This window comes from Perca flavescens, chromosome 23 (assembly GCF_004354835.1).
Source record: "Perca flavescens isolate YP-PL-M2 chromosome 23, PFLA_1.0, whole genome shotgun sequence".
Taxonomy (NCBI): Eukaryota; Metazoa; Chordata; class Actinopteri; order Perciformes; family Percidae; genus Perca; species Perca flavescens.
This window is the reverse complement of record NC_041353.1, coordinates 22,779,774-22,791,619: the sequence shown is the minus strand read 5'-3', so window position 1 is coordinate 22,791,619 and position 11,846 is coordinate 22,779,774. Positions and strand designations below refer to the sequence as shown.

The 11,846-nt window shown below is 39.8% G+C and overlaps 1 protein-coding gene across 1 annotated transcript; it reads left to right on the top strand.

Annotated features, from left to right (window-relative positions):
* Positions 1-253: 253 nt before the first annotated feature.
* glt8d2 (glycosyltransferase 8 domain containing 2) lies at positions 254-10,318 on the top strand. Its single transcript, XM_028570976.1, has 10 exons — positions 254-337; positions 2,510-2,553; positions 3,529-3,621; positions 3,750-3,951; positions 4,974-5,091; positions 6,114-6,198; positions 7,421-7,533; positions 8,187-8,353; positions 9,233-9,345; positions 9,755-10,318. Exons 2-10 carry the CDS (start codon positions 2,535-2,537, stop codon positions 9,931-9,933), a joined length of 1,089 nt encoding a protein of 362 aa, XP_028426777.1. The 5' UTR covers positions 254-337; positions 2,510-2,534; the 3' UTR covers positions 9,934-10,318.
* The last annotated feature ends 1,528 nt before the right edge of the window (positions 10,319-11,846 follow it).

Genomic DNA, 11,846 nt, shown 5'->3' with positions numbered 1-11,846 from the left:
AGTCATTTATTATGACTTTTCTCGTTAACAAGTCGCACTAATTAAAAAAGTTACTGTTTTCACAGCAAAAACTAATTTTTTCAGTATCACCGTGTGAAATGAGGAGAGCAAATCCAGTCTCTGGCTACATGACAGCGAGGAGACAGCTAGGGCGCTGGTGAACAAGATGAGTCACATCTGGACTGGGGTGGGGTGGGGGGGAAGGGGAGAAAGAAAAAGGTGGGCGAGGGGAAAAGTGGGTTTGTTGGTGAGTGTGAGTCTCAGTCAAGAGAGGTTTTAACAACATGGTCCATGAACACCAGGAATGAGACTGGCCGTAATTACCACCCTTTTTCTGGTAAGTAGCCTAGCCTCCATTTCACACATTTTAAATGTGCCCTTAATTGTGCTACATGACTGATAATGCACATATCGAACCGACAGGGACACGCCTCCTTCATTCATAGTTCATATTTTACCAAATGCAGTTGTCGCACGTATGTCATTAGTATGTCTAGGCCTGCTGTATAGTTGAAATATGTTCTATGCATGTATATATTCGTGCATTTTTGTAACATGTATGCAACCCGGTTGTATCTGTTAGACAAGAGAACTTTTTGTCCTCCAACACTGAAAAAAATATCTCTTTAACAAAAATTGACGATATAACTTTAATAACGAATGGAAAGTGCATGATGCATGACAGTTTTACCGTTGCATCAGTGCAATTTAATACTTTTCTGGGATTAAGATTCAAGTTTTTTTTTTGTGGGGTTCTTTTTAGTTTTTGATACTGTATGCCTTTGGGGGGGGAGGTAATGTGCTTCCTTTAAGCTTGTTTCAAACATTTCTTTCCTAGAAAATTCCCTCAAAACAATCTAACTCCATTGCAAACCAATGAAATGTTAACAGAACCTTTATCTCTTGTGAGTGAATTTTAGCATTGAAAAAGTTTACTACTGTATCCAAGATAGGAATCTTTTGCAGTGTGATGACTTAAGCGGTTTGGTTTGGACCACCAGCCACACACACAGTTACATGCAAACTTTTAGGAACGTCTGTAGCTGGTTGCTGCTGCTACATAATAATGTAATAATGTCTAGAAGAAGCCTTTTAAGAAAATGACTGTATAGACAGAACCTTTTTTTTCCTGATATTTAGTATCATGTATAAGACAAAATCTCAAAAAAAAGAAAGAAGACAAGAGGCATTAAATCACGTGAGAGTTCATATCTGGCAGTACAATTCTGCAAAAACATAGACAACGTGACTATAAATGCATCGAGATCGGAGAACACGTCACGTGTAAGATCAATGCATTGTAATCATAGACTGTATATTCGTGGAGAGTCTTGAGTGCCTTGTCAATTGTTCGAATGCAGGCCAGAGACAGTGTTTTTGGCAGTTGCAGCATCTGAAGCTAATGAGGTCCAGATGTTTGGGGCTGCTCACAAACAGTGACAAACAGAAACAAATTAATGACACGAACCGCATGTCCTGTCCTAGTTAAGTTCAGAGTCTGCAGGTTTCTTAGGGTGGCCTGAAACACAAAAAGCAGGCCGACTACTGGGGGTATGAAACTGATGAGCAACCTACAAACAAAAGTGTGACATTTCCTGCCAAGGTTTCACTACTTTACACTGAACGCACCAATGATGAATCAATCAAATCGAGTGATTGATTCAAAGAGGAGGCGATACAGATCGGGGGGAAATCAGAGGGTGATTTTGAAGCTGTGAGACAGTTGTCATTCGTTGTGTAAGCATTTCTGTTCTGTTGTTATATAAAAGTTGACATGGCTGGAAGGCAAACAGATTCCTCGATGAAGCCCTGGCACCAGGAAGGAAGGAAATGGCGGTAGAAAGGCTTTGGACAAAATACACATGTGTTGTCCAGTGCCTCCTGGCTTTGGGCAAGGTCACACTGCCAGTTTGTCACAGTCACACACATACGTATATGCAAGTCTAGTATATTTTATTCATATAGCCCAATATCACACATTTGCGTCAGGGGGCTTTACAATCTGTTTACATACGTCTCTATCTATCCATAACAGGGAGAGAATGAAAGAAAGCTCAGGAAGAGCAACAGAGTAGGGATCCCTCACCCTACATGTTGTGTGTACAGAATATCCGACATAATAAAATATACAGTTTAGACGATCTATATGACAGAAATGATACATGGAATTTGAATATATGAAATACTGTAGATATATCCAGGAGGATGTCAAGCAGCTTTCAGATGCGGCCAAACTACAGCTGCAAAGATGAATCGATTAATCAATTAGTTGTCAACTATATAAAATTAATCGACACCTATTTTGATAATCAAGTAATTGATTTGAGTCATTATTTTCAGTGTTAAAACCATACTAAAAGGAACGGCCAAATCCTTCAAGACATCAGTATTAAGGCCAAGGAATATTTCATCTTTCAACATTTTTGAGTGACTTAATAGCTCTCTCTTTCTGTCTCTGTGTGTGTGTGTGTGTGTGTGTGTGTGTGTGTGTGTGTGTGTGTGTTTGCAGATGTCGTTGGACGCAAAAATGAAAAATGGCTCTCCTGAGAAAAAGTAAGTGAGGATAAAGTTTGATACAAATGTATTATGGCAGATTTATGGTCTCGGGTTATAGAAATGTGCATGAAAGAAAGACCAAGACAATTCGTCTTCTCTTCCTGTTGATGGACACTAACGCTAAACAGACACTTATTATAGTATCAGCTTTTCTCTGGGCCAGTAAAGGAGCCCCCACATTTCTCCCCTGGAAAACATTCAGCTTCCATGCATATGCACCAAATGCGTGTGTGTGTGTGTGTGCGAGTGTGTGTGTGTGCGTGTGTGCATGCGTGCGTTGGGGGAGGGTGTGATGAGGTCACCAGATGGCAGCCGCAAGTAGTTTACTTTAACGATTTTTGGAAGGTATGTTCTTTGGAAACTTGAAAAAACAAGCAGAAGCCTGTAACAATTATTACATAATTTTTATATATTCATAATTACATAATTAATTGCTAACATTAGCTTAAGGCATGTGACTGGTAAGTGTTGATTTTGTTTCGATATGCCAAATTGTAATTATATAAGTGATTATTGGTCCGACTCTATGTTTTTATTATTATTTCAATTGTTAGTGGTTGGTACTTGGCCTTATACATGTTCATAATAACAAAAATGATAAGGGGGGGTAACAGAATTTTTTTTTATGAAAATAAGGAGGTGTTGTTTACATCATAGGCATTGTATCTGTGGTATGACATCATCTGGGTCACATGACAGAGATAGAACCAAAAGCTGTATCCTGGGATTCATTCAAAACTTTATTTATTTGCATGAAATAATACATAGATAAATATTTTTTAAATTTGACTGAAAGAGACAATTATATTGTTAATCACAATTAATTGTACGGTAACATTTGGACTTGTTACATCTCTACACATTATAGTACATGCTGAGAGAACTCTTACAGTCTGCTGGGATATGAGCTACTTTACTTTATGTGCATGTAAACCACTGACGGACCAATTCCTGCCTCGCCCTGTGTCCCAGTTAACCGTTTCCTCCTGGTGCTGCTGGTGCTGCTGGTGGGTCTCCTGCTGCACAGCATACTGCTCAGAGCCTCCGCTCGGCCCACACTCTCAGGTACACCCACGCCGGTTTGATTCAAATCCTAATCTGAACATTACCCTTCTTTGAGTAACGTTTGTGAAAAACGTCAGTAACCAGCGCTTTCTGGCATTTCCTGAGCACGTTTTGTAAATGTCTCTCAGGTCACTGGAAGAGCGTCGGATCTGCAGCGCGAGTTCCCACAGTGAGAGTGTCGGAGGCGGATCATGTCATCCCCGTCGTCATATGTGCATCGGAGGAGCGTATTGGTGCAACCATGGCAACCATCAACAGCGTCTATAGCAACACAGACGCCAACGTGTTCTTCTATATTGTCACTCTTCGTGATGCCGTGAAACTGACGAGGTTTGTAACGTGTCTCCCAAACAATACTCTTTAAAAGGATTCCCAGCCTGATTTGTGCTCTTACGGGCCCGGCTACATTGCACGCGTAACGTATAGATACAGTATTAGGGGACCACTAAGGTCTATATAAAAGAGACTTCAGATACAGTATTAGGGGACCACTAAGGTCTATATAAAAGAGACTTCAGATACAGTATTAGGGGACCACTAAGGTCTATATAAAAGAGACTTCAGATACAGTATTAGGGGACCACTAAGGTCTATATAAAAGAGACTTCAGATACAGTATTAGGGGACCACTAAGGTCTATATAAAAGACACTTCAGATACAGTATTAGGGGACCACTAAGGTCTATATAAAAGAGACTTCAGATACAGTATTAGGGGACCACTAAGGTCTATATAAAAGAGACTTCAGATACAGTATTAGGGGACCACTAAGGTCTATATAAAGAGACTTCAGATACAGTATTAGGGGACCACTAAGGTCTATATAAAAGAGACTTCAGATACAGTATTAGGGGACCACTAAGGTCTATATAAAAGAGACTTCAGATACAGTATTAGGGGACCACTAAGGTCTGTATATAAGAGACTTCAGATACAGTATTAGGGGACCACTAAGGTCTATATAAAAGAGACTTCAGATACAGTTTCTATTTTTATTTCTTGTTTCCCTCACCTGCATCCTCTGATAACAGCTAACAGTAGATAACAGCTAACAGTAAAACTGGAGAAACAACAATCCCAATGTGACTCACACAATCCTAAGCCGTGTGCGCAGCAGGTGTAGCCACCTAAAAGATACATTCCGCAGCACATTCCGCCCTGCGAACGGTCCGCATACGTTCAATGTAGCCAAAACGCTATACTGTAAATGTAATGAATCTGGAATTGTTCCAAATTTGGGGGGGGAGATGTGGGTGGGTTTTTTCTGGGTCACCTGAAATCCCAGTAGTAATGCCTATCCTGATGACTTTCATGTTTATTCACCCAATCTTACTTTCTTTCCATCTTCCCAGGCAATACATAATGAGGACTAAACTGAAAGGAATCAAATATAAGATATTGGAATTCAACCCCATGGTTCTAAAAGGAAAGGTGAAGCCAGATTCCTCTCGACCCGATCTGTTACATCCAGTGAGTTCTGGGTTTGCTTACGTTCCTGTATCCATACACACTTTATAGTGTATATTGTCCGAATATAAGATATACGTGAGAAATACGTGTGAAAAAGTGGGTTTGTCTTATACTTGGGGTCCAGACTTTTAAATGTCAATATACATTCACTACAACAGATGGCGACAAATAGTGAGCTAAATGGCATTGAGGATGACGTTCTATGGGAGGAACCAGAGCACGGGAAGGACCACAGTGAGAGTGAACTGAGTGTTTGAACTCGGCCAGCGTCAGAGAGAGTAGTAACAGTGTTACATTGTGGCGTTATTTTTTTATGTCTGAATCCACCCCGGGGCCTGACTCAGCCCTCTGAGGACAAAAGATGCACTGGCGAGACTCAAAACTACTCAAAAAGCAATATTATAAAATTTCATTTTAGACATTTATTTACTATTTTATTCATATATTACTCTACTTTTGTAAACCCAATATTTTTCTAAACTCATGCCAAGCACCCAAACAAGTGAGTGTAGGTTTCTTTTCACAAGAGATTTGAGAAATATTTCTGCTTTAGGGCCAAATTATCTCTTTACACATTGCTCTGGAACAATTTTTGGCATCACTATACAGAAAGCCGAGTTTGTTCTGAACATTTTGATATGAAAAACATGGGGATCAGGTTATATACAAATAACCTTAAAAGAAGAATTCAAGAAGATATGTAAAATGTGCCCTCAGACCTTAGAGGGTTAATGTAACTGAAGCCCTGAGTTGGTGGTAGCATCTCTAGAGTGCAGCTTGGAATGCATACACCTATTTCTGTCCATGTGTCTGAACTTGAACATTGTGGTCTTTTTACTATGAAATGGATAGACTAATTGATGTCAGAAAAAGGCCTACCAATAGACTACAGTTTAATTCCATTTATTATGGTATTCACGGTAAATACTAATTTGTTTACATTTTCAAATGTGATTACAATTTGTTTGAAATGTGGAAAAGATTCAAAGAGGTGTAATAATAACTTTGCTTTTGTTTTGCAGCTCAACTTTGTGCGTTTTTACCTACCTCTGCTTGACATCACCCATAGGAGGGTGATATACTTAGACGATGATGTCATTGTGCAGGGTATGTATGTGATCATGGTAGGAAGGAATCCATGTGTAAAATCCTTCATACTATGTATCTTTAAGATAAAAAAGTTTTTAAGGTTGACCTATTGTTAAAACGGTGCCTTTTTCAGTGATTATCCTTCAATTCACTGTCGCACTCACTGACTTACGTATGTAGTTGTATTTGTTAGATTTCATTACAAATAACAGCTCACCATACAGATATTATGGGATTTTATACCTGTAATTATAATAGCCTCTGCCAAGTATGTTTACTTTTTACTTTTGAGGTTTACAGCTAAACATTATAACATAAGCATCAGACTTTTAACTCGCATGTTACAGCAGCAAAAGAAAATGTCTGAGAGGTATGAAAACACAAAGAAATAAAAGTAAGAGATTAAAGAAATATCAAGAGGTGACATTCAAAAAGTTGTATACAAGATATACATTACAATACCTGCACTTCAAATAGTAAAAAAGTCTTTCTAAACCCATTATACACGTTAGAAGATACTTGTTGAAAACATGTGAGAGGACTGTAAACTGTGTAGTACGTAATTGTGGCGTTAGACCATAAACAGTTTTTCACCCTTTCTGTGTCCAAGATTTTTTTTTGGCGGCCTGAAATTATGTTTCGATAACACACTGGAGTCATCCTCAACATATTCTCGCATTGACAGACCTTCCTTCACAGCGCTGTGGAGGAGGGTCTGGCTAGTTCACACAACATTCCCGGGATGGGAGAAAAATGTGCTCTGGTTTATTGGCATTTCTTTAAACCAATCACAATCGTCTTGGGCGGCGCTAAGCACCGGACGGAGCCACGGTGCCTTTGCTAAATAGCCTTGGGAAGGAATTTGTTTTGGTGGAACATGTGTATGTTCAAAAGTTGTTTTAGTCGTGCAACAGAAAACTCAGATTGGACAGATAGTCTAGCTAGCTGTCTGGATTTACCCTGCAGAGATCTGAGGAGCAGTTAACCATAGTCCTCACAAATCCACCGGAGGTTAGATGCCAACACTAAGAAACGGGAGGTGGAAATGAGGGACATCCTGCGGAACTTCCGGCGGTACCGAGGCAATCCCCTCCACTACTGATCTTTATTAAAACTACGATACTACATAGCATCAGTGTTGTATCGCTCATATTTATTGTTGCTTTAGCCAGACATGCAGAGGTATATAGTGCTGTACAGTACATGTTGTACCACTTACAGGTTTTTTGATGCGTTTCAGGTGACATCAAGGATCTGTTTAATATCAAACTGAAGCCAGGTCACGCTGCTGCCTTCTCCACTGACTGCGACCTGCCCTCCACACACGAGATGGTGCGCAGCATCGGCATGCAGGTGGATTTTTATGTATTTTATCATACCACTTTGTGTATTAACCTGCCAGTGTAAAGAGCAATGAAATGGCTCTCACCCTTATTTTCCACCGGGTGTGTCTGTGCTGCGTTCCGGGGGCGCCGCGACCCTTCCAAGTCGATGCTTGATATTCCACCTGCCACGCCGCGGAGCGTCCCAGAACAATCTGAATCGGAAAAAGTTTTATTGCCACAATAAGGACACTTATGTGGACATTTTCCTTGGTGAAAGTTGCATACATAAACAAACAAACAAACATATTAAACATGAATATGGAATAAGCAAATATAGTAAAACAAATATATACATACAAAATAACTGTTGCGTAAGGCTGAATGGGTTGAGTGCAGAATTTGCAAAGAATATATAGTTTGCGAGCGGCTGTCCACTCCGCTTAAGATACGCGCCAGATCTATTTTCACGCGAGCCCCTGGGCGTTTTCTTTTTTAATTGCATCGTTCAACTTGGATGTGAATTTATGTGAATTCATGCTATTTGTTGTAAACTCACAACCAAAGGGTATTCACTTTAGATCATTAGAGGAATTTAATCCAAATGTTATGAATGTTTTATTCCTTTGAAAGATACTTTGGTTATTGAAATATGGCATGCTTTACTCTGAGCTCGTCCCCTAGACAACCTACATGGGCTTCCTGGACTATAGGAAAAAGATCATTAGAGACCTGGGCATCAACCCAACAGATTGCTCATTCAACCCTGGAGTGTTTGTGGCAGATGTCAGCGAATGGAAGAAACAGAAGATCACTAAACAGCTGGAGAAATGGATGGAGGAGAATTTCAGGTATGCACGGTGACCAGCAGATTCTGGAAACCCTCACGTTACATTTTGCCACATGTCCAGCTAAAAGATCAAGCTCTAAGATTTGTCTCGTACAGAAACCATACAGTAATTTGATTGGCAAAGTAGAACCATATGAAAACAAATATTTCCTTAAATACAAACTACATGCCATTTTCATATCTTCTTGTGATAGAGATATCCCGTCCCTCTGGTTTTGTAAATACATGCTTCACGCTGATCGTATCATCTGACAACATCCGGTTAATCTCAACAGCTATGCAGATGATACATTTTTGTTTATCCAAAAGTCTCATGTGGTTTATGCTCCCTGACTGTCTGTGTGCTAATAAATAATACATGATACATTTTTTTATTAACTAACTAAACAAAGAAAAGTAAAGCATGAAAACATGTTCTAATGGAAAACCAAAGTACAAGTATGAACCTGAACATGAGCAGAATATGGGACCTTTAAGACCAGAACCAACAGTCACATTTTAAGCCATTTAAGAGCATGCCACTCCAGGTTTAGCGTCATTGGACTTACTCTCTGTAGCATTTTGTTTCTAATTACATTTTTAAAGTTTAAATCTTGTAATTATGAGTAGTAGTAGCCTGTACTGCAAATTTTGTGGATATACACTTTGCTTCGGGTTGTGTGCCGCTCGGTTTGTGACATGATCTCAACCACACCCAAAAAAAAGAATTTAAGAAAAGTATGTTGAAAAATTAGCACTTTCTTAGACTTTTTAGTTATTGTTATATTGTTATATTATTTATACTGTCCTGTTTCTCTTTGTATTATGTATGTTGGCTGAACTGCATTTCACACATGCAGGCTGTAACCCCAGAAACTCTCTTCTTTCTCCTCCCCACCAGGCAGAACATATACAGCAGTGCCATGGCTGGAGGCGTGGCGACCCCGCCCATGCTAATAGTGTTTCATGACAAATACACAACACTGGACCCAATGTGGCACGTCAGACACCTGGGTAAGATCAACATCTCTGTTGGCATACAGAAGAATTTCAGTAGTAGTTCCTAAATGCATAATTGCTGTGGTAATTGTAAGCTAATCTTAGCATACAAAGTATAGAAAACACACTTTTACCAATACAAATAAAGCATTTTAACGGGGCTTATCACAAGTTCACTTATTGAGCACAGGGACAGTATGCAGCTACACACAACACACCAGTCTCAGCGGAAAACTTAAAATACCACAAAAAAATGGAAATAAAATAGTGACTAATAATAGATTATATAATAATAATAAAATAATAATAATAATAATATTATTATTATTATTATTATTATTATTAATGTTAACTTTGCTACAAACAGACAAATAAAGAGATAAAGAAACCTGAAATATTTCAAAAAGTGATTCTGTGTGTCCAGGCTGGAGTCCAGATGCCCGCTATTCAGAGAGCTTCCTACAGGAGGCGCACCTGCTGCACTGGAATGGTCCATTTAAACCATGGAATTACCCTGCTGTTCACATGGATCTGTGGGAGAGGTGGTTCATCCCAGACCCCTCCAGAAGGTTCTCCTTGGTGCGGCCTGAGAGCAAAGGCTGAGGTCTGTGGAACATATCACGTCTGAGCCACACGCGGACATGAAGCATGTGCAGGTCAGGGCTGCGGTCGAATAGTAAAAAAAAAAATTACTTCTTTTTCAAAACCTTTTTCCTTGACCTCGATGTAAAACATCATGAGGTCGAGGAAAGATGTGAAGGAGAATTCATAAGCCCAACCGAGGTGCTCAGACAGCCTGACTGTACATACACTGGGCTACGTAGCTGGACTACTAAAAGTACATCTTAGATACTTCCCTGTGTGTTTGACCGTGTTGTTTCATACTGGCTTTATACACATTGACAACGCAATTTATATATTACCAAGGTTAAAATTTGAATAAAAAAGGAACCAGGCTGTGGCCGGGTTGGTTCAGTGGGTAGAGCAGGCGCACATGAACATAGAGGTTTATGCCTCTACGCAGAGGTCCAGGGTTCAAATCTGAGCTGTGATGATTTCCTCCATGTTTTCCCCCTCTCTCTCTCCCTTTTCTCACCTAGCTGTCCTGTCAAAAATGAAAGGCGGAAAAGCCAACAAAAAAATCTTTACAAAAAAACAAATGCTACCAGTCACAAAAATATAACAAAAGAGATTTGAGATTTGGTTTCTCATGCTCACCCTCCTGTCCACTCATATTTATCCAGTGGTGGAAGAATACTAATTTACTTATGGCGTTTTTCCATTACATGATACCTACTCGCCTCGCCTCGACCTTTTCCATTGCAGATTTTAGTATCGCCTCAGCTTGGCTGGTCGTCATAGCGACTGCCGTGGGCGTGGCTCGGTAGCGTTGCATTTCCTGGTTCTCCTTCTCCGTAAACAACATGAAATCAACAAGATAGTTAACTTTTCCTGCTCCAGATCTCCCACCGTGGTCAGAAAGAACAGGCGAGACACTTTGTTTCTCTCACTAGGACTCTAGAGTCACTACTCGCTGCGGAGCTAATCGCCGGCACTCTCTCACTTCTCCCTCGCTCACCAGCTACACACACACACACACACACACACACACGGAGACTTGACACACACACCAGCGCACAAGTATAACCATCAGGCCACTTGTATGCTACGGAGAAAGCTCTGCGTGGAGCCTCCGGCAGCAAAAAAACACCGCTGGCTAAACTATTTAAAAATGCTGTCTGTCACTAGCAATGCAGTGATCAGTGACGATTCTTTCCGACCAATCAGCAGCCTGCAGGGTTTCACGTCCCCTTCTCGGCTCGCCTCAGCTCGGTTTGGAACCTCGACTGAGGAGGTACTAAAAAAAGTACCTGTTAGCAGGTACCAGGGACTTTTTTTCGTAATGGAAAACCAAAAAAGGCGAGTAGAGTCGAGGCGAGGCGAGTAGGTACCATGTAATGGAAAAGCCCCATTAGGTAAAAGTACTAGTACCACACTGTAAAAAATACTCTGTTACAAGTAAAGGCCCTGCATTGAAAATGCTACTTAAGTAAATATATGTAAGTATCATCAGGAAAATGTACCTAAATTATTAAAAGTATCCTCACATTTTAGAAACTGGAAACGATCTAGACAGTTCTGTCAATCAAATAAGTGTTTAATCGGCTAATCATTTCAGCTGGACTTGTTGGCCTACAGTATATATTGTTGGGTAGTCTAATTTATAATAAAAAACATGGTATTTTATAAACTGCATGTGTGCAGAAATCTTTATGTGTAAAGTAACTAAAGCAGTCAGATGAATGTGGTGGAGTAAAAAGTACAATATTTCTCTCTGAAATGTAGCGGAGTAGAAGTAGAAGTAAAACACAAAATGTGACTAATCTGTGAAAGATACCTGTACAAATATTAGAATATTATTTGTGGGAATGTGTTCAAATGTGAAAGTGAAAAACTTATAACAGTGAAGATTTTCTTTGTCTTTTTAAATTGTGGTAAGCAATGTGAGAATGAAT

Coding starts and splice junctions, on each gene's coding strand:
- glt8d2 (XM_028570976.1), top strand. Junction 8,354..9,232: donor TGGATGGAGGAGAATTTCAG/GTATGCACGGTG, acceptor CCTCCCCACCAG/GCAGAACATATACAGCAGTG. Junction 9,346..9,754: donor GTGGCACGTCAGACACCTGG/GTAAGATCAACA, acceptor CTGTGTGTCCAG/GCTGGAGTCCAGATGCCCGC.